The sequence below is a fragment of the Rutidosis leptorrhynchoides genome, chromosome 1, assembly GCF_046630445.1.
Source record: "Rutidosis leptorrhynchoides isolate AG116_Rl617_1_P2 chromosome 1, CSIRO_AGI_Rlap_v1, whole genome shotgun sequence".
Taxonomy (NCBI): Eukaryota; Viridiplantae; Streptophyta; class Magnoliopsida; order Asterales; family Asteraceae; genus Rutidosis; species Rutidosis leptorrhynchoides.
This window is the reverse complement of record NC_092333.1, coordinates 353,278,998-353,301,483: the sequence shown is the minus strand read 5'-3', so window position 1 is coordinate 353,301,483 and position 22,486 is coordinate 353,278,998. Positions and strand designations below refer to the sequence as shown.

At 34.4% G+C, this 22,486-nt stretch overlaps 1 protein-coding gene across 4 annotated transcripts; it reads left to right on the top strand.

Annotated features, from left to right (window-relative positions):
• The first annotated feature begins 1,396 nt into the window (after positions 1–1,396).
• On the top strand, positions 1,397–9,590 carry LOC139870673 (uncharacterized). 4 transcript variants are annotated; one of them, XM_071858462.1, is made up of 15 exons: positions 1,397–1,758; positions 2,215–2,346; positions 2,561–2,632; positions 3,070–3,174; positions 3,787–3,855; positions 3,968–4,072; positions 4,309–4,413; positions 4,526–4,636; positions 5,937–6,038; positions 6,128–6,211; positions 6,656–6,733; positions 6,901–7,038; positions 7,288–7,395; positions 7,532–7,641; positions 9,311–9,590. In XM_071858462.1, exons 1-15 carry the CDS (start codon positions 1,461–1,463, stop codon positions 9,386–9,388), a joined length of 1,695 nt encoding a protein of 564 aa, XP_071714563.1. In that variant the 5' UTR covers positions 1,397–1,460; the 3' UTR covers positions 9,389–9,590. The 4 variants fall into 4 exon arrangements, with proteins under 4 accessions (XP_071714563.1, XP_071714555.1, XP_071714559.1 ...); XM_071858454.1 differs by having other exon boundaries at positions 6,116–6,211; XM_071858458.1 differs by having other exon boundaries at positions 2,215–2,334; positions 6,116–6,211; positions 9,311–9,589.
• The last annotated feature ends 12,896 nt before the right edge of the window (positions 9,591–22,486 follow it).

The following is a 22,486-nucleotide window of genomic DNA, read 5'->3' as shown; positions in this document are numbered from 1 at the left end:
GGCAAAACCATTAAGTACTCCTATGGTTGTTAGATCACTTAATGTTGACACTGATCCATTTCGTCCCTGTGAAGATCATGAAGATATCCTGAGACCATAAGTACCATATCTTAGTGCAATTGGAGCTCTTATGTATCTTACAAATTGTATAAGACCTGACATTTCTTTTGCAGTTAATTTGTTGGCAAGGTTCAGCTCAGCTCTTACCAAAAGACACTGGAATGAGATCAAACACATATTTCGATACCTTCGAGGAAGTACTGATTTAGGATTATTTTATTCTAACGAATCAAAACAAGATTTGGTTGGTTATGCAGATGCAGGTTATTTATCTGATCCACATAAAGCTAAAAATCTCAAAATGGATATGTATTCCTAAATGGAGGTACCGCAATATCATGGCGTTCTCAAAAACAAACACTTGTTGCAACATCATCAAATCATGCCGAAGTGATTGCATTACATGAAGCTACTCGGGAATGTTTTTGGTTGAGATCAATGACACAACTCATTACTGATTCTTGTGGACTAGAACGCGATAAAAGGCCAACAACTATCTATGAAGATAATGCAGCTTGCATAGCACAGATGAAAGAAGGGTATATCAAAAGTGACCGAACAAAACACATACCTCCTAGATTCTTCTCATACACTCAAGATCTCATTAAGAACAACCAGATTGAAATGAGATATGTTCAATCCAGCAAAAACTCTGCTGATCTTTTCACCAAAGCACTCTCAACTGCTATTTTCAGAACACACGTTCACAATATTGGAATGAGACATATTCAAAAGATGTAAAAGATCAACAATGTCTACTTGAGGGGGAGACAACTCTATACTGCACTCTTTTTTCCTTAGCTAAAGTTTTTTTCCACTGGGTTTTCTTTAGCAAAGGTTTTTAACGAGGCAGTAACTTATAGTTGATCTCCAAAACAAAATTTCTATCCAAGGGGGAGTGTTATGATAAATAAAATAATAATGTATATATGGATAGTCAAATTTGTACAAACTTTTAGTCAATTTTGTACCACTTGCATAGTATTTCTTAGTAGTATAAATACACCATGATGGTATGCTTGTAAACTTGCACCATTTCATAGAATTATATGAAACACATACTTATTATCTCTTTACTAATATTTCATAAACAAATATAATTGTATTTGGTAGTTATAAGTTCAGAATTATAACAATCAAGAATATTTAGTAAACAATTGTAATATTTCAATTAAACGCAACATTCACATTCAAAATGATTATTAAATAAGTTTTTTTTTTTTTTTTTTCATTCCAATCTTTTAATTTATTCACATTATAAAATATAAAATACTATAAATTAGAAAATAAAGAAAATATTTTGAAGATTAAAAAGCAAGAAATAAAGAAAGAAACCCTTTAAATTTTGCAAGTGACACTCCCTCCTCAATCTGACTCCACTCCAAACCCTCGTCGGAAAAATGACGGAAGAAACCGACGGAGGTCCACCGCCGACATCCAAAAATCTTACTAAGGAATCTGAAGAAGAAGAATCTAATCAAGTAGTGAAAGATGAAGATAAAGAGGATCAACAAGAATCTAAACAAATTGAAGTAGATACCGATGATGATGATGATGATGATGATGGTCCGCCGCCAGGCTGGCAGCATTCTCCGTCACCGCCGTCATCTCCGCCTTTATTAGATATGTTGATGAATGAGTTTCCACCATGTTCTTCTCCATTACCTCCTACTCCCCCAATTCCTTCTTCCCCTACAGGTACCTTCTTGCTATTTCTTTTGTTTTCTTATAAAGATATTGAATTAGAATTATCTAATAATTGATTATGGAACACTAAGGGGTGGGTTACTTAGTAATTTTGAGGCAGCCTCATATAATAATGATGTTAATTTATAATTTATGCATAAAAATTCAGTTGTTACACATGGCAAAGCATCTCGGTGTAGCTAAAAATATGCATTAATGTAGAACTTGTAATCAGTTTGATGACATCATAAAATGTAGTAATTCATTTTAACTAAATTTTTTCATATCGTGTATTGGTGGGAGTAATGTATACCGAGTGTCATGGTCATTTTGTTACAGACTACAGTTTTTTTTTTTGTTTTTTTATTTTTTTATTTTTTTATTTTTATCTTATATATGATATTATGATTTTAGTATGTTTCTTCTAATGGCATTACGGATTAAAAAGTTTACAACATTGAAGCTCAGATTTAAATATGGAACCGCAAGACTCGGAGGAAGACGATGGACCTCCACCTGGATGGGATAAAAAGTATCAGCTGAATGAACAACTGATAAAACCTGCGCATGTCTTGCTAGATTCTTCTGGTGAATTTCACGGTCTTTTATTTTTATATCTCTAATTCGTTATTTATATTGCATTCACCTTCTATATAACTGAAGTTTAATATTTAATAAATCAGTACCTGATCCATCTGTTGTATACTGTCTGCAAGAACATTTGGAGCTCTTTTGAAATCATCTTACTTCAGTAGTATAATATGAAAATAACATTAGATATTCTGAATTACCTTTATTTTCTGTTTTATATCAGATGTACGGGTGGCGGATGTACAACAAAATACCCACAATGTAGAAGGTGAACCAAAATCACAAGCTGCATCAGGTGAATTTGTTTGTCATTATTTTGGTTATTGAGATTGAGATTCATTTGAAGGACCGATTGTAACATTTTTTTTGGTTGTTATTGTTGGGATATTGAAATAGAACATGTATACAATGATAACCTTAATAAGGTGTCATGATATGCAATAGAACATAGAACATTTAGCTAAAATATGCAATAGGCAAAACAGGTCGTCAAAAGTGTATTTTTGATTACATACAGTCTTCTAACTCCCAAGTCTTATTGCCATAGATTTATGTACCTTTTTTATTAATATTTTTATCAAATTTAATGCATGAAATGATTATTAAAAAAAGATCTGATTACCAGAGTAAAAGTGTTTTCAGGTCAACCCATTGTTGACCTGTTAACCTTCCTGCTTAAACTGCTCATGTTGCTATCTATGGCACACAAATAATTAATGTTTGAAAAAACAGACATCCAAGTGGAACAAGAAGACTCGGAAGACGATGGACCTCCTCCTGGATGGGATTCTAAATGTCAGCCCGAACCCAAATTACAAACGTCAACTACTCAATCAGGTAAGCTATAGAACCTGTTTATTAATGTTTAACTCATTACAAGTACTCCATGGTATATCTTGTACATGTTATTATTTTATCTTTTTGTCTTCAACAATATTCTTTGGCTCTTTGACTATGGGGGCCCATTGGTTACGGATCAGGGCTTCATCACCAACCTCTTGAAATGGGAGGGCTTTACATGATTTGGGTCTGTGTGACACTGGGTTCAGATCATATGGGTCAAAGGTTGGAACTATGGTTACCAAAAAAAAAAAAAGAATTATTTTTTATAGCAAATCCGTTGTTGAGATATGTAAAGAAATTATAGAAAGTGACAGAAGTCTCACTAGTACTAGTTTGTAGTTAACCTCGTAATACAAGAAAAATCATTGATTAAGGTCACAAAACACTGATAAAGATCTGAATGATAAATTCAGCAATTTTAAATCACCATTCGTTTTTTTTAAGTTTGACTTGGTTGTAGTTTTGTTAATTTGTACATAGCATGTGCTGTAGGAAAAGATTCTTAAATTCCTAACTGAAAGTTAAGTGGAATACATGTTGTTGTTATGGAATGATTTTTATGTAAACTTAAGGTAAAGCATGTTTTCTAACAAGTGAAGATTTCAGATATAAAGATGGAGGATGGACAAAAAGATGTCGCAAACGTAGGTCAACCCACATCAGAAGTTCCATTAGGTGAATCATTTTTTATAAACTTTTCTTTATAGTTTTATTCGGATTCGAATGAGAATAAGTAGATTGTTGTAACCCTAATAATTTTCGCTGTTTGCAAATACACACATTAAAGTGGATCAACAAGATTCAGAAGACGAAGGACCTCCGCCTGGATGGAATTCTAAATGTCAGCCCAAATCCAATTTACAACCCGAATGCCCGCCAATTCATCTGTTAGGTCAAACAAACAACTTTATTATTTAAATAAATCTACCCTTCATTTTTGAAATTTTCTTAATTTGAACTTATCCCATGTAAGATTGTCAGGAAATTGTTGTTTTATACGTATCTGGTTATTAAAGTTGATATCTGCTTTTCTTTTCATTCAGCTTTTTATTGAATGGAAGTTTTTTTTTTTTTTTTTTGTAAACTGAGTTAGGGTTGTGTTCTAACTGTTATTTATGTTTATATCAGATATAAAGATGGAGGATGTTAAACAAGCCAGAAATGAAAATGACCCTCCATCAAAATCGCAATCACAATCGTATTCTAGTCCATTGCCGGAACTAGTTCCATCTGGTAATATTTGTTATCGATAAGTTAGTTCCATTTGAAGAAACTGTTCAACTTTTCTTGTTATTACTAATTGTTGTTAATTTTCTAATAATATAACTGATACGTGAGAATGCAGGTATAAAAGTAGAAGAACAAGACTTGGAATACGATAGTCCACCCGGATGGGATTCCAAATGTCAGCTCGAACCTAAATTACAAGTGGCACGTCAAACAATTTCTCCATCGGGTCAGTCACATAAAATAATAGTTAATTAATTTAAGCCATTTGATATGTTAACTTCTACAAGTTTTTAATATATCACATATGGGTTTTGTTCTCATGCAATAATCCAGTTATTAAACTTATGATACAGTTTGGGGCTGTTTACCTTTTTTTTTTTTTTTTTTTTTTTTTTTTTTTTTTTTTTCCATTAAGCTACTTATGGATAAAGATGGCCGTATGGATATATATTGTCTATATACAATAATCAGTGTATGGAAAATCTTGTTTACTTATTACGCTGAATAAAAAGTATGAATGATAAAAATAACAATTTTGCCTTCAAATTATACAAATGAAAAATCTTTTTTACAAGTTGAATTCAACAACAAAAATAAAGAAAAAAAAAATACATTAAAACCGTTAAAAATGATGTTTTTTTTTTTATTGTTGTTGACTTGTTTACACCAAATATCAACTTCAATATAAGAAAGCTTGAACCAAAACAGCTCCAGCAAATTATTAGTTGACTAAACGAAGCAAACATCAACAACTTTCTTCTACAATTACACCAATGAAAATGATAAAGTTTCAATTTTTCTTGATCATTCTCAGTAGCCAGATACACAACAACTAAATTGAATCAAACCCCATGATAAATATCATAAAAAATAAGTAAATCCCGTAAGAATCAGACCCCAAAATCAAGAAACTAACAAGTTAAACTTGTCCATAAATTCACAAGCAATTTTAATGGTAAGTACCTTGACTTGGATAAAGATGAAATTAGTCAAATTAAATCACAAACATAAAAAATATTAACCCATGGATTCTACCTTGGTGTGGATAGATATAAGAGCGATGAACACGAACTGAAAATGTGGGATTTAATGATGTAACCTTAATTGCATATACTATCTCAAAATTTAACAAACGCGATTGCTTACTGTTGCTGGATATGTTGATTTCATAGAATAATTATGATTTTTAGAAAGATGGACAGAGCTTACAAGAAGAAAGTTAGATCTATCGAAGTCTGTAGATGGAAAATGAGTAAAGTAGGAACAACTCTTCTTTGCATTATTGAATAATCTCTTGGTTAACAACAACAACAACAACAACAATACCTAATCCCACGATGTAGGGAATCTCTTGGTTAGGATAAGTTAAAAAAATTAAGTCCTAAGTAAACAAGGCAAAATCTGACTGAATAATCCCTTCAAACCATTAATCCCTCAATAAGTCAAAAGTAAACAGGCCCTTAGTGTTTCCACATGTGGTTACTGTTAGTTTGGTTATACTTTGTACTTTGCATGTGTAAACCCAGGTATAATGATGGAGCATCTACAAGAAGCTGCCCAGAATGAAGATTTACCCAAATCACAAGTAAATGCACATTCTAGTCCTGCACCGAAACTTGTTACATCAGGTGAATCTTTCTTTTGTATTGTATTTGCAATTGAAATTTTATTTGAAGGAATATTGAATTATATCAACCTTAATAAGTTTATATTCGAGAATCAGATACAAAAGTGGAAGAACAAAATTTAGAATACGGTGAACCCAAATCACAAATGTCATGTCCAGCGACACCTCCATCAGGTCAGTCACATATTTTTTCTTTTTATTTTTTTGCACTTATAATTGATTTATAGAACCTTTTAATTATTTTTAAAAATCAACTTTCGATAATAAATGCTGTCATGTGTGTGGATTTGAATTGTTTTTTTTTTTTTTTTTTTTAACTTTCATCAAACGTCAAAAGAACCAAACAAGAGGGCAGCAAACACATCGACTCGGATCACATATTGAATTGTTTGTTGTGTCTATGCTTTACTTCTTTTATAAATGCAGTTCTTAACTATTGATAGATGCACATGAACTGATTGTGGGACCAATAAAACAATGTGATTTTAATCAAAAGGAGATCTTGAAACTTTGGTCATGTCTCTGCTAAGCAATGTTTCATGTTGGAATTCTATTAAGTTACAATTATTATTTAAAACATAGTGTGGTTTTAAGTGATCAATTTCTTTCACATATTAGACTTGAAGATCGGCAATGGTCAACAAGGTGAACAAGGGCCTCCTCCGGGTTGGGGCTCCACTCCTAGTCTACCATCAGGCAAGTAGTAGTCCCATTGATATCGATCGTATATTTGTTATAATATATTGTTGGAAACTTTTAATATTTTAATATTAGAAATATAAAGGACTATATTTGAAATGAGATTAAAATCTTATCATTCTTTTTTTGCTTTCTAAAATTTTTTTTGATGCTAATTTATTTAGATGCAAAAACTGGGTACGAACAAAATTGTGTCAAATTTGCTGAAGAGATTCCTCAACCACGTTTAAGGCGGCAGTTCGATCCTCCAATAAAACCACAAACGTCAATGCCAAAACCACGAATGCCGATAGATAGTCCCGGTGAGTTAAACAAAACAAATAAATATAATGTGTACAATGTTTTTCTTTAAGAAAAAATAAAAATATTTTTGTCAGCAAACACTTTCCCAATGGTCATTTGGCTAATGAGCTAGTCATTGATGACTGAAGCAAGAAATTTCCGAGAAGAATATAATATAAGTGCTCACGAAATGACATAAATATTGCTTTGAAAAGTTCAATATATATATATATTTTTTAGATGTTTAGTTTATTTGAAATTTAATGCAGAAATGGGACAAATGGTGTGTGGTTCTTGCCGCCATTTGCTTAGCTATCCAAGAGGTGCTCGATATGTCGAGTGTGCTTGCTGTTTGGAAGAGAATTATGTTCTTGAAGGTCGGATATGCGATTTTTACCTTCACATAATAATAAGTCAACATTTTTTTCTTCCTATTATTTTCACCATCTTAATCAATATATGGATGGATCGGTGATTTCTTCATGTTTTTATGCTGTCATAAATGTTTTGCAGAACACGAGGTTGGGCAAGTTGTCTGTGGAGGTTGCAACGTGCTGCTTATGTACCCGTTCGGTGCACCAAAAGTTAAATGCGCCAATTGCAGTGCTGAAACAGAAATTGGAGTACGTTCTTTTGCCTCCTCAGTATATTTGCTACTCTTGTTATATTCAGAAGTGGCTAAATGTGTGTGTTGGGTAATGGGTCAAAACTAGTCCGGGTCCGGCCCGCGAGATGCGTGGGGGCTTTCGGCCCGCATATTCATATTTAACATAGCTTTATGTATTTACAAAAGGGAAAACGGCCCATGTGTTAAGCGCCGTTGTAGGTGTTGTTGTCTTTAGAGTTTTTTAAAAACTGTTTGGTTCGAACGTAGTTAGTTTCGTTTTGTTGATAAAAGTATTTCGAGTCTAACGGTGCTGGCGAAAAAATTTAACTCGTGGCGAGCTGGAAGATACGGGCTGTCGTGTTTAGCGTTTTTTAAAAGTGTCCGTTTCGAACGAATTTTTTTTCGTTTTGTTCATAAAATTATTTCGAGTATGACGCTGCTGTCGAAAAATTTTAACTCGCGGCGAGCGTGAAGATACGGGCTGACGTTGTGTTTAGCGTTTTTTAAAAAGTGTCCGTTTGGAACGTAGTTAATTTCGTTTTATTCATAAAATTATTTCGAGTTTAACGGTGTGGTCGGTGAAATTTAACTCGGGGCGAGGAGGAAGATACGGGCTGTCGAAGTGGTTGGGTGGAGTTTTTATTTTAAATGAGAGAATTTATGTTTTACCCAAGTTCGGGATAATTTTTGTAACTTGGTTATAGTTGAGGGGGGTGGAATGTGGTTTTTGGGTTGGAGTTTGGTCTGATTGTCGTTTGTTTCCTGTTTTGAACTTTGGGGTGTGTCAAACGACACACTTTCCCACGAGATTTTTATTTTAAATGGGAGAATTTATGTTTTACCCCCCTGAAGTTCGGGGTAATTTTTGTAACTTGGTTACAGTTGAGGGGGGTGGAATGTGGTTTTTGGGTTGGAGTTTGGTCTGATTGTCGTTTGTTTCCTGTTTTGAACTTTGGGGTGTGTCAAACGACACACTTTCCCACGAGATTTAGTGTATGTAGGGATAGGGATTAATGGTGTACTCCGTAATTTCTATATATGGGCCGGGTTGCCTTGACCGTACCATTTTATTTCCATGATTGTTAAAACCGTATGTAAATAGTTAGTATCTATGAATGCAAAATTTTACCCTCAAAAGATGGCTAGTGGTTGACGCCCTGCTCAGGTTCAAACCTCACTAGCCTCAAATCTTGAAGTGATTAGGGAAAGGGTTAGAAATGGTTATAGGATAAGTCGGTTAAGCCGCACACATATGAGGGGATAAGTCGGTTAAGCCGCACACATATGAGTAAACGAAACTCGCCCTTCCAAAGGTAATTTGAACAGGAAAAACCTCTCCCCATTAACCCGTTTTTTATATACAAAATTTGGTTGATACTTTAAAAATGCGTTCTTTGGTAGTAGAATGAGTTAAGTGTAGTATGTTGCTAATTTGTTATTGTAAGATAAAAAACGGAAACACATTAAAACATTGTAGGCAACTTTTGACCTGTTCGTTAGTGTTTTACCGTTTCCCCTATAAAGCATATTATTTAGACTTACCAGTTTGATTTGTTATAACATGACTCAAATCGTGTGTTTCCCTAAGTAAATGGGTCAATATTGCCGTACACTTTTAATTCCGTGTCACTTTCATTCTATTGCTAGTACTACTGTTAATAATGTATAACCATGTACTTATACAGGATCAAAATCGACGTCCATCACTATCTGAACACCAGAGTCGAGCCAGGCGGCACTTCAAACGTGTGCCAGTACGCTGAGATATAAAACTTTGTATATTCGTACGTGCTATAACACATTGTAGCCTAGATCATTGGTTGAATCATATTTTGAGTGTCTTATATCAAAACGACGAGTAATGATGCACTAGCGAACCTTATTTATCACTAGATTTGACTTTTAAGGATTCTAAAACACAAGTAAAATAAAAGTCATAATTATAAAAAATCTACTATTTGAAACCCATGAGAAAATACCAATGGAATTATACCATCAAGCTCAATGTTTTCTTCTAGTAACTATAGCCTTTTTGGTCTATTATTTTGACTAAACCGATAATGATAGAAATAGAAATTGTGTTATTCTAGACGGCCAAACGCATCCACTTTTACTAACTTTGATCCATGGATCATGTGACATGTGGTTAAGTATTTAGGTCATCACTTTTGAAAATATGGTTAAGTTTTATTGGTTACAAATATCGTTGGTTTTTAGCAACACCTAGAATTTTGATAGAGTTTAAGGCTAGTATTGATGATATTAGTCAAACTTGACGCTTGAAACTTTTTACGAAAATAACATTTGATAATCCTATTTATATGTTAACTTTATATATTTTAACTTTCTGTAAAATAAACTTGACAAAGTTAAACCTTTTTCTAGAAAACCTTGGATGATACAATCCAAAATTTATAAGTATTAAGTATGTTTGGATGACTAGCTTCTAGAAACTTATAAGAGCTTAAGCTTATGATTTTGATAAACTATAGCTTTGTTTGGTAGATAAGAAAAACTAGAGCTAGGAAAAATAAGTTCTACAAAATTAATCTTCTAAAACTAGATTATTTTAAAAATATAGAGCTTATGACCATGAAATTACTATATTACATTTTAATATATTATTTTGTATTTTATATATGGATCTTTTTAAGTCAATTTACGTCTATAAACTTCAGCCCCGACTATTTTTTGAGTTAGCAGAGAAAACCTCTCCAGCGATAACCACATTGGGTCCCCACTAACGAGTAAAACCCACAGGTGACGAGCCTCGAGCAAAGAGACCCGTAAGAGGGTGAATTGTGCACAACCAAACACTTACAAAAAAATAATATCCAACTTTCCGCTAAAAAAATAAGCTCCAAGTATTAGCTTTCAGCTCCAGCTTCTAGCTCCACATAGCTTGACCAAACACACCGATTACATGGGAAAATGAGTTTTCCTCCCATCAAATCATCATAGCCATCCATTTAATTATACACTCTCTCAGTTCCTAATTTATTGTTCATTATTCCATTTTAGGATGTCTTAAAGTAATTGTTTGCTATCATAAATAGAGAAAAAAAATAAGATTAAGTTCTAGTATACCTTTAATGTATGTGGATAAAATAAAATGGGAAAGAAAAAGTAAAGATAAAATTGAAAAGTAAACAGAAAGTATGTATGACATTCTTAAACTGTGTGTTTATTGTCCGGAAACAATTAAATTGAGTCGGAAGGAGTAAGATTTTAACTAATGACATTTATTTTATTCTCTCCCCTCCAATTATATATGATAAACAGATACATCCATCACCATAGTTGTTTATTAGATACTTGTAAAGTACAAATACATAAAAAAAAAAAAAAAAAAAAATCGAAAAACAGCAATTTCATTAAAAACCAATACAAATATAGGCATTGCCTAGTAGTTCATCGAGATACATCCTCTAACTTGTTACGGAAACAACAACATAATTACAAAGCTACAGTATTACAGTGTAATGAATACAAGACAACGAAAAAAATTATAAACCATACTCGATATAATTTGTTAACCATTTTTGCCAATCAATCTACAATTTCTTCGATTTCTCAGAGATCCATTCAAAATATTTTTGTTGTACTTCCATAAGAGCATTTGGGCCAACCCAACATCTATTTTAAACACTTTTTGATTTCGGTTCCACCAAATCAAATATGTGCACGTCTATTCCACGGCTTGCCAAAGTTTAATACCCAAACTCGTGAGCGGTGCATTACACTTTCCTTTGAAAGCTTCCACGATACTAAGGTTTGAAACATTCCCGAGCCCCCACCATTTGTATACCCTTTCTCATACGTCCATAGCATGCTTACAAAAAATCAATGTATGTTCAAGAGTCTCAACATCATCATCACAAAGGGGACAACAGACTCAATTGAGATCAATACTTTTTTTTTAATCTAATTCGTCCCTTACTGTTAACCTATGCTTCAATATCCGCCACACATGTACTTTGACTTTTAGCGGGACGAAATTGTTTTTAACTGTTTTGCCATGTACTCGTCCATCGTTCAGATATTGCCCATCGATTAAACCCGAAAGAGATTTTGTGTTGAATAATCCGTTACCTGCAATTTTCCAGACCCATCCATCATTCTGTCTAATCAGCTTCGCATAAGCAGTACTCAGATTTGCAAGATCCAGTAGTTCGCTTCTGCTTCTCCTGTTTGGTTCGCGGCACCAGTCCCATTGAAAGTTAACCTGTTGATTCGACAACCATACAACTCGCTCATTAACTATTGTGTTCTTGTTGTTTTACAGGTGATACAATCTTGGGTACTTGTTCATTAACGACATATCAATAATTCCTAGTTCTTGCCAGAAACTTGTTGTTGAACCGTCACCAATGGCCCGGATAAAAGAGCTGGGAAAATTATTGATGATTTTATCAAGATCTCAACCTGCACGAACAATGTTAGTCCATATCCCACACCTACACTTCGGCCTAACCAATTCCGAAGAAGAGGTCAGCCCATTGGGCCCATGAATGGAAGTAATGATTTTGGCCCATAAAGACTTTGGTTCGGTTTTGAGGCGCCACCACCATTTTGCAATCAAAGATAAATTGTTTTTGCCTTTAATGACCCGATATTGAACCCCCCGACCCTGTAAGGAGAGAGAACCTCACTCCATTTAGCCCAAATCATTTTTCGAGTTTCAACCGACCCACCCCAAAAAACTTACGCCTCATACTCTCACAATGATTGATGACACTCAACGGGGCACGAAAGAGTGACAAGTAGTATAGGGCAGGACAATTGAAATCGTTCCAGCTTTCCAATCCGCGAGACGCAAATTAAATTTATCCAATACCGGTTTCCTATTTTCGGCTTTATTTATGTTACTACCAATTGGGAGGCCCAGATAACTTTCAAACCAGAAACATTTTCGAAGCATTTAAGGATGAAAACAAATACATAATGCACAATTATGATAGATGTATCAATTTTGATGATGAAAATATTAATTCTCATTATTATCTTTACATATAGTATTCGAAAGATGATGAATAGTAAAGTTTCTTAATATGCATTAATCCATTTATATTACTCCCTCCGTCTCAAAATAAATGTTCTGATTTGATTTTTTGAGTCTTTCTTCGTCAACTTTAACTTTAAATATCTTCTTGGATTATAAAATAATTGATCAAAGTTATATCAATAAAAACACAATTAAAAAATTAATCTATTCATATAATTTTCATCAAAAATTATATAGTAAAAACCATAAAATATTTAAAGTCAAAACTTAAAAAATTGACTTTCAAAAGTCAAACATTACACTTATTTTGAAACGGATGAAGTATTAAATAATATTAAGTCACCCCCTAAAAGTTTGTCCTGCCCTATTAATCAACGACATTTCATTCACTTTCAATATGTATTTAGATAAATACTGAAATGTCCCGTTCTTATTGATTAAAAACGTTCCATATTAATTGATTTCGTTGCGAGGTTTTGACCTCTATATGAGACGTTTTTCAAAGACTGCATTCATTTTAAAACAAACCATAACCTTTATTTCATCAATAAAGGTTTAAAAAGATTTACGTAGATTATCAAATAATGATAATCTAAAATATCTTGTTTACACGCGACCATTACATAATGGTTTACAATACAAATATGTTACAATGAAATAAGTTTCTTGAATGCAGTTTTTACACAATATCATACAAGCATGGACTCCAAATCTCGTCCTTATTTAAGTATGCGACATCGGAAGCTCTTAATAATCACCTGAGAATAAACATGCTTAAAACGTCAACAAAAATGTTGGTGAGTCATAGGTTTAACCTATATATTATCAAATCATAATAATAGACCACAAGATTTCATATTTCAATACACATCCCATACATATAGATAAAAATCATTCATATGGTGAACACCTGGTAACCGACATTAACAAGATGCATATATAAGAATATCCCCATCATTTCGGGACACCCTTCGGATATGATATAAATTTTGAAGTACTAAAGCATCCGGTACTTTGGATGGGGTTTGTTAGGCCCAATAGATTTATCTTTAGGATTCGAGTCAATTAGGGTGTCTGTTCCCTAATTCTTAGATTACCAGACTTAATAAAAAGGGGCATATTCGATTTCGATAATTCAACCATAGAATGTAGTTTCACGTACTTGTGTTTATTTTGTAAATCATTTATAAAACCTGCATGTATTCTCATCCCAAAAATATTAGATTTTAAAAGTGGGACTATAACTCACTTTCACAGATTTTTACTTCGTCGGGAAGTAAGACTTGGCCACTGGTTGATTCACGAACCTATAACAATATATGCATATATATCAAAGTATGTTCAAAATATATTTACAACACTTTTAATATATTTTGATATTTTAAGTTTATTAAGTCAGCTGTCCTCGTTAGTAGCCTACAACTAGTTGTCCACAGTTAGATGTACAGAAATAAATCGATAAATATTATCTTGAATCAATCCACAACCCAGTGTATACGTATCTCAGTATTGATCACAACTCAAACTATATATATTTTGGAATCAACCTCAACCCTGTATAGCTAACTCCAGCATTCACATATAGAGTGTCTATGGTTGTTCCGAAATATATATAGATGTGTCGACATGATAGGTCGAAACATTGTATACGTGTCTATGGTATCTCAAGATTACATAATATACAATACAAGTTGATTAAGTTATGGTTGGAATAGATTTGTTACCAATTTTCACGTAGCTAAAATGAGAAAAATTATCCAATCTTGTTTTACCCATAACTTCTTCATTTTAAATCCGTTTTGAGTGAATCAAATTGCTATGGTTTCATATTGAACTCTATTTTATGAATCTAAACAGAAAAAGTATAGTTTTATAGTCGGAAAAATAAGTTACAAGTCGTTTTTATAAAGGTAGTCATTTCAGTCGAAAGAACGACGTCTAGATGACCATTTTAGAAAACATACTTCCACTTTGAGTTTAACCATAATTTTTGGTTATAGTTTCATGTTCATAATAAAAATCATTTTCCCAGAATAACAACTTTTAAATCAAAGTTTATCATAGTTTTTAATTAACTAACCCAAAACAGCCCGCAGTGTTACTACGACGGCGTAAATCCGGTTTTACGGTGTTTTTCGTGTTTCCAGGTTTTAAATCATTAAGTTAGCATATCATATAGATATAGAACATGTGTTTAGTTGATTTTAAAAGTCTAGTTAGAAGGATTAACTTTATTTGCGAACAAGTTTAGAATTAACTAAACTATGTTCTAGTGATTACAAGTTTATAACGTTGAATAAGACAGCTTTTTATGTATGAATCGAATGATGTTATGAACATCATTACTACCTCAAGTTCCTTGGATAAACCTACTGGAAATGAAAAAAATGGATCTAGCTTCAAAGGATCCTTGGATGGCTTGAAAGTTCTTGAAGCAGAATCATGACACGAAAATAATTTCAAGTAAGATTTCCACTCGAAATAAGATTGTTATAGTTATAAAAAGTGAATTAAAGTTTGAATATGATTATTACCTTGTATTAGAAAGATAACCTACTGTAATTAACAAAGGTTTCTTGATCTTGGATGATTACTTGGAATGGATTTAGAAAACTTGGAAGTAAACTTGCAATCTTGGAAGTATTCTTGATTTTATGAAACTAGAACTTTTGGAATTTATGAAGAACACTTAGAACTTGAAGATAGAACTTGAGAGAGATCAATTAGATGAAGAAAATTGAAGAATGAAAGTGTTTGTAGGTGTTTTTGGTCGTTGGTGTATGGATTAGATATAAAGGATATGTAATTTTGTTTTCATGTAGATAAGTCATGAATGATTACTCATATTTTTGTAATTTTATGAGATATTTCATGCTAGTTGCCAAATGATGGTTCCCACATGTGTTAGGTGACTCACATGGGCTGCTAAGATCTGATCATTTGAGTGTATATACCAATAGTACATACATCTAAAAGCTGTGTATTGTATGAGTACGAATACGGGTGCATACGAGTAGAATTGTTGATGAAACTGAACGAGGATGTAATTTTAAGCATTTTTGTTAAGTAGAAGTATTTTGATAAGTGTCTTGAAGTCTTTCAAAAGTGTATGAATACATATTAAAACACTACATGTATATACATTTTAACTGAGTCGTTAAGTCATCGTTAGTCGTTACATGTAAGTGTTGTTTTGAAACCTTTAGGTTAACGATCTTGTTAAGTGTTGTTAACCCAATGTTTATAATATCTTAGTATGATATATATACAGTTAAATGTCGTTACAACGATAATCGTTACATATATGTCTCGTTTCGAAATCATTAAGTTAGTAGTCTTATTTTTACATATGTATTTCATTGTTAATACACTTAATAATATAGTTAATTATCATTTAACATAATTAACCAAGTGTATCAATATCTTAATATGATTCATATGTACCTAGTAAGACGTTGTTATAACGATAATCGTTATATATATCGTTTTCGAGTTTCTTAAATTAATAGTCTCATTTTTATGTATATAACTCATTGTTAAAATACCTAATGAGATACATACTTATAATAAAATCATGTTAACTATATATATAACCATATATATGTCATCGTATAGTTTTTACAAGTTTTAACGTTCGTGAATCACCGGTCAACTTGGGTGGTCAATTGTCTATATGAAACCTATTTCAATTAATCAATTCTTAACAAGTTTGATTGCTTAACATGTTGGAAACACTTAATCATGTAAATAACAATTTCATTTAATATATATATAAACATGGAAAAGTTCGGGTCACTACAGTATCTACCCGTTAAATAAATTTTGTCCCGAAATTTTAAGTAGTTGGAGGTGTTGACGTATCTTCTGGAAATAAATGCGGGTATTTCTTCTTCATCTGATCTTCACACTTCCAGGTGAACTCGGGTCATCTACGAGCATTCCATTGAACCTTAACAATCGGTATCTTGTTTTGTTTAAGTCTCTTAACCTCACGATCCATTCTTTCGACGGGTTCTTCAATGAATTGAAGTTTTTCATTGATTTGGATTTCGTCCAACGGAATAGTGAGATCTTCTTTAGCAAAACATTTCTTCAAATTTGAGACGTGGAAAGTGTTATGTACAGCCGCGAGTTATTGAGGTAGCTCCAGTTGGTAAGCTACTGGTCCGACACGATCTATAATCTTGAATGGTCCAATGTACCTTGGATTTAGTTTCCCCCGTTTACCAAATCGAACAACGCCTTTCCAAGGTGAAACCTTAAGCATGACCATTTCTCTAATTTCAAACTCTATATCTTTTCTTTTACTGTCCGCGTAGCTCTTTTGTCGACTCTGGGCGGTTTTCAATCTTTGTTGAATTTGGATGATTTTCTCGGTAGTTTCTTGTATTATCTCCGGACCCGTAATCTGTCTATCCCCCACTTCACTCCAACAAATCGGAGACCTGCACTTTCTACCATAAAGTGCTTCAAACGGCGCCATCTCAATGCTTGAATGGTAGCTGTTGTTGTAGGAAAATTCTGCTAACGGTAGATGTCGATCCCAACTGTTTCCGAAATCAATAACACAAGCTCGTAGCATGTCTTCAAGCGTTTGTATCGTCCTTTCGCTCTGCCCATCAGTTTGTGGATGATAGGCAGTACTCATGTCTAGACGAGTTCCCAATGCTTGCTGTAATGTCTACCAGAATCTTGAAATAAATCTGCCATCCCTATCAGAGATAATAGAGATTGGTATTCCATGTCTGGAGACGACTTCCTTCAAATACAGTCGTGCTAACTTCTCCATCTTGTCATCTTCTCTTATTGGCAGGAAGTGTGCTGATTTGGTGAGACGATCAACTATTACCCAAATAGTATCAAAACCACTTGCAGTCCTTGGCAATTTAGTGATGAAATCCATGGTAATGTTTTCCCATTTCCATTCCGGGATTTCGGGTTGTTGAAGTAGACCTGATGGTTTCTGATGCTCAGCTTTGACCTTAGAACACGTCAAACATTCTCCTACATATTTAGCAACATCGGCTTTCATACCCGGCCACCAAAAATGTTTCTTGAGATCCTTGTACATCTTCCCCGTTCCAGGATGTATTGAGTATCTGATTTTATGAGCTTCTCTAAGTACCATTTCTCTCATATCTCCAAATTTTGGTACCCAAATCCTTTCAGCCCTATACCGGGTTCCGTCTTCCCGAATATTAAGATGCTTCTCCGATCCTTTGGGTATTTCATCCTTTAAATTTCCCTCTTTTAAAACTCCTTGTTGCGCCTCCTTTATTTGAGTAGTAAGGTTATTGTGAATCATTATATTCATAGATTTTACTCGAATGGGTTCTCTGTCCTTCCTGCTCAAGGCGTCGGCTACCACATTTGCCTTCCCCGGGTGGTAACGAATCTCAAATTCATAATCATTCAACAATTCAATCCACCTACACTGCCTCATATTCAGTTGTTTCTGATTAAATATGTGCTGAAGACTTTTGTGGTCGGTATATATAATACTTTTGACCCCATATAAGTAGTGCCTCCAAGTCTTTAATGCAAAAACAACCGCGCCTAATTCCAAATCATGCGTCGTATAATTTTGTTCGTGAATCTTCAATTGTCTAGACGCATAAGAAATCACCTTCGTTCATTGCATTAATACACAACCGAGACCTTGCTTTGATGCGTCACAATAAATCACAAAATCATCATTCCCTTCAGGCAATGACAATATAGGTGCCGTAGTTAGCTTTTTCTTTAATAACTGAAACGCTTTCTCTTGTTCATCCTTCCATTCAAATTTCTTCCCTTTATGCGTTAATGCAGTCAAGGGTTTTGCTATTCTGGAAATGTCTTGGATGAACCTTCTGTAGTAACCAGCTAGTCCTAAAAACTGGCGTATGTGTTTCGGAGTTTTCGGGGTTTCCCACTTTTCAACAGTTTCTATTTTTGCCGGATCCACCTTAATACCTTCTTTGTTCACTATGTGACCGAGGAATTGAACTTCTTCCAACCAAAATGCACACTTTGAAAATTTAGCGTACAATTCTTCCTTCCTCAATACTTCTAACACCTTTCTCAAATGTTCACCGTGTTCTTGGTCATTCTTTGAGTAAATAAGTATGTCATCAATGAAAATAATGACAAACTTGTCAAGGTATGGTCCACACACTCGGTTCATAAGGTCCATGAACACAGCTGGTGCATTAGTCAATCCAAACGGCATAACCATAAACTCGTAATGACCATAACGCGTCCTAAAAGCAGTTTTTGTAATATCATCCTCCTTTACTCGCATTTGATGATATCCCGAACGTAAATCGATCTTCAAATAAACCGACGAGCCTTATAGTTGATCAAATAAGTCGTCAATTCTCGGCAGTGGATAACGGTTTTTGATGGTAAGTTTGTTCAACTCTCTGTAGTCAATACACAACCTAAATGTACCATCCTTCTTCTTGACAAACAAAACAGGAGCTCCCCATGGTGATGTGCTTGGTCGAATGAAACCACGTTCTAATAGTTCTTGTAGTTGGCTTTGTAGTTCTTTCATCTCGCTGGGTGCGAGTCTATAAGGAGCATGAGCTATTGGTGCAGCTCCTGGTACAAGATCTATTTGAAATTCAACAGATCGATGTGGAGGTAGTCCCGGTAATTCTTTCGGAAATACATCGGGAAATTCTTTTACGACGGGAACATCATTGATGCTCTTTTCTTCAGTTTGTACTTTCTCGACGTGTGCTAGAACAGCATAGCAACCTTTTCTTATTAGTTTTTGTGCCTTCAAATTACTAATAAGATGTAGCTTCATGTTGCCCTTTTCTCCATACACTATTAAGGGTTCTCCTTCTTCTCGTACAATGCGAATTGCATTTTTATAACATACGATCTCTGCTTTCACCTTCTTCAGCCAGTCCATGCCAACTATTACATCAAAACTCCCTAATTCTACTGGTATCAAATCAATCTTAAATATTTCGCTACCCAGTTTAATTTCTCGATTCCGGCATATATAATCTGCTGAAATTAATTTACCGTTTGCTAATTCGAGTAAAAATTTACTATCCAACGGCGTCAATGGACAACTTAATTTAGCACAAAAATCTCTACTCATATAGCTTCTATCCTCACCCGAATCAAATAAAACGTAAGCAGATTTATTATCAATAAGAAACGTACCCGTAACAAGCTTCGGGTCTTCCTGTGCCTCTGCCGCATTAATATTGAAAACTCTTCCGCGGCCTTGTCCATTCGTGTTCTCCTGGTTCGGGCAATTTCTAATAATGTGGCCCAGTTTTCCACATTTATAACAAACTACATTGGCATAACTTGCTCCGACACTACTTGCTCCGCCATTACTCGTTCCGACACCATTTGTTCCTTTTGTTCTGTTAACCCCTGGTCCGTAGACCACACACTTCGTCGCGCTATGACCATTTCTTTTACACTTGTTGCAAAATTTGGTGCAGAACCCCGAGTGATACTTTTCACACCTTTGGCATAGCTGCTTCTGATTGTTGTTATTGTTGCGGTTGTTATTGTTGTTGAGATGATTGTTGTAGTTGTTGTTGTTGTTGTTGTTGTTGTTGCGATTGATGTTGCGATTGTTGGGATAATTGTTGCGATTATTGTTGTAATTGCTGTTGTTGTTGTATTGGTGATTCTTATCACCATTTTCCTCCCACTTTCTTTTGACTTGCTTCACATTGGCCTCTTCAGCAGTCTGTTCTTTAATTCTTTCTTCAATCTGGTTCACTAGTTTGTGAGCCATTCTATATGCCTGTTGTATGGAGGCGGGCTCGTGTGAACTTATATCTTCTTGGATTCTTTTCGGTAATCCTTTCACAAACGCGTCGATCTTCTCTTCCTCATCTTCGAACGCTCCCGGACACAATAGGCATAATTCTGTGAATCGTCTTTCATACGTGGTAATATCAAATCCTTGGGTTCGTAACCCTCTAAGTTCTGTCTTGAGCTTATTGACCTCGGTTCTGGGACGGTACTTCTCGTTCATCAAGTGCTTGAATGCTGACCACGGTAGTGCGTAAGCATCATCTTGTCCCACTTGCTCTAGATAGGTATTCCACCATGTTAACGCAGAACCTGTGAAGGTATGCGTAGCGTACTTCACTTTGTCCTCTTCAGTACACTTACTTATGGCAAACAACGATTCAACCTTCTCAGTTCACCGTTTCAATCCGATCGGTCCTTCAGTTCCATCAAATTCCAAAGGTTTGCAGGCAGTGAATTCTTTGTAGGTGCATCCTACACGATTTCCTGTACTGCTAGATCCAAGGTTATTGTTGGTATGTAGCGCAGCCTGTACTGCGGCTATGTTTGAAGCTAGAAAAGTACGAAATTCCTCTTCATTCATATTCACGGTGTGCCGAGTAGTCGGTGCCATTTCCTTCAAAATAGTCAAATGGAACAAGTTAATCATACAGAATATTAAGAGTAGTTAATAGTATTTCGTAGCATAATATGAACTCATTTATAAAAGCTTTTTCTTCATATTAGCGTTTTATAAGTTTAAATTCGGGTAGTACCTACCCGTTAAGTTCATACTTAGTAGCTAATATACAATTCAACTACTACAATTCTATATGAAAAACTGATTATAATAATATTTCGCGTTCAAACTTTTATACAATATTTTACAAACTTACAATACCGCTTATTTTACATAAAGCATGAAATATAGCACACAATAACTTTGAAATAAGATAGTTGTGAAGATAATTCTAGCTAGTACACAAGTCGTTCAGCAAAGGCAATAAAGACACGTAATTCATACGTCCAGAAATAAGTCATGCATTCTGGTTTTACTAGGACTACTTCCCATCCTTGGTCTTGTGGAACATAACCGTTATGGCCGTTGATAAGACAGCGTGTTGTAACGTCGTCAAAGGGACGAGGGTTACGTAATGACCAACAGTCTCGTAATAACCTAAAAACCTCATTTCTTACCCCAATTACTGACTCCGTCACTTGTGGGAACGTTTTGTTTAATAGTTGTAGCCCGATGTTCTTGTTCTCACTTTGGTGAGAAGCGAACATTACTAACCCGTAAGCATAACATGCTTCTTTATGTTGCATGTTAGCCGCTTTTTCTAAATCACGAAGTTCTATATTCAGATATATTGAGTCCAAATAATTTCTTAACCCGTTGCGTAAAATAGCATTTGGGTTCCCCGCAATATATGCGTCAAAGTAAACACATCGTAACTTATGAATTTCCCAACGTGATATCCCCCATCTTTCGAACGAAAGCCTTTTATAAACCAAGGCATTCTTGGAACGTTCTTCGAATGTCTTACAAACTGATCTCGCCTTAAATAGTTGTGCCGAGGAATTCTGACCGACTCTAGACAAGATTTCATCTATCATGTCTCCGGGTAGGTCTCTTAAAATATTGGGTTGTCTATCCATTTTGTGTTTTTATACTGTAAAATAGACAAGAGTTAGATTCATAAAAAAATACTTATTAATACAAGCAATTTTTACATATATCATAAAGCATAAGCACACTATATTACATATATTACACCACACGAATACAACTATCTTATTCGACTCGCTCGTTTCTTCTTCTTTGGTTTTGGTTCGTTTTGCCAAGTTTCTAGGGATATATGATGTTCCCCTAATACGAGCCGTCGTTTTCCACATTGGTTTAGAAAAACCTGGTGGTTTAGAGGTTCCCGGGTTATTGTCACAACTTAAGAAATACGGGTGTTGACGATACATATAAAGTTCATCGGGTTTGGAATCAAATTTCTCTATTTTTATGCCCTTTCTCTTATTGTTCTCTTTTGCCTTATTAAATTGTGTTGGGGTAATTTCTATAACATCATCGGAATCCTTGTCGGGATCC

What these genes read in the sequence shown, in the direction of transcription:
- LOC139870673 (XM_071858454.1), top strand. Translation starts at nt 1,461, where the DNA reads ATGACGGAAGAAACCGACGGAGGTCCACCGCCGACATCCAAAAATCTT. An exon ending in CCCGCCAATTCATCTGTTAG is followed by an intron (nt 4,073 to 4,308) that starts GTCAAACAAACA and finishes TGTTTATATCAG; the next exon opens with ATATAAAGATGGAGGATGTT. An exon ending in CACTCCTAGTCTACCATCAG is followed by an intron (nt 6,734 to 6,900) that starts GCAAGTAGTAGT and finishes TAATTTATTTAG; the next exon opens with ATGCAAAAACTGGGTACGAA.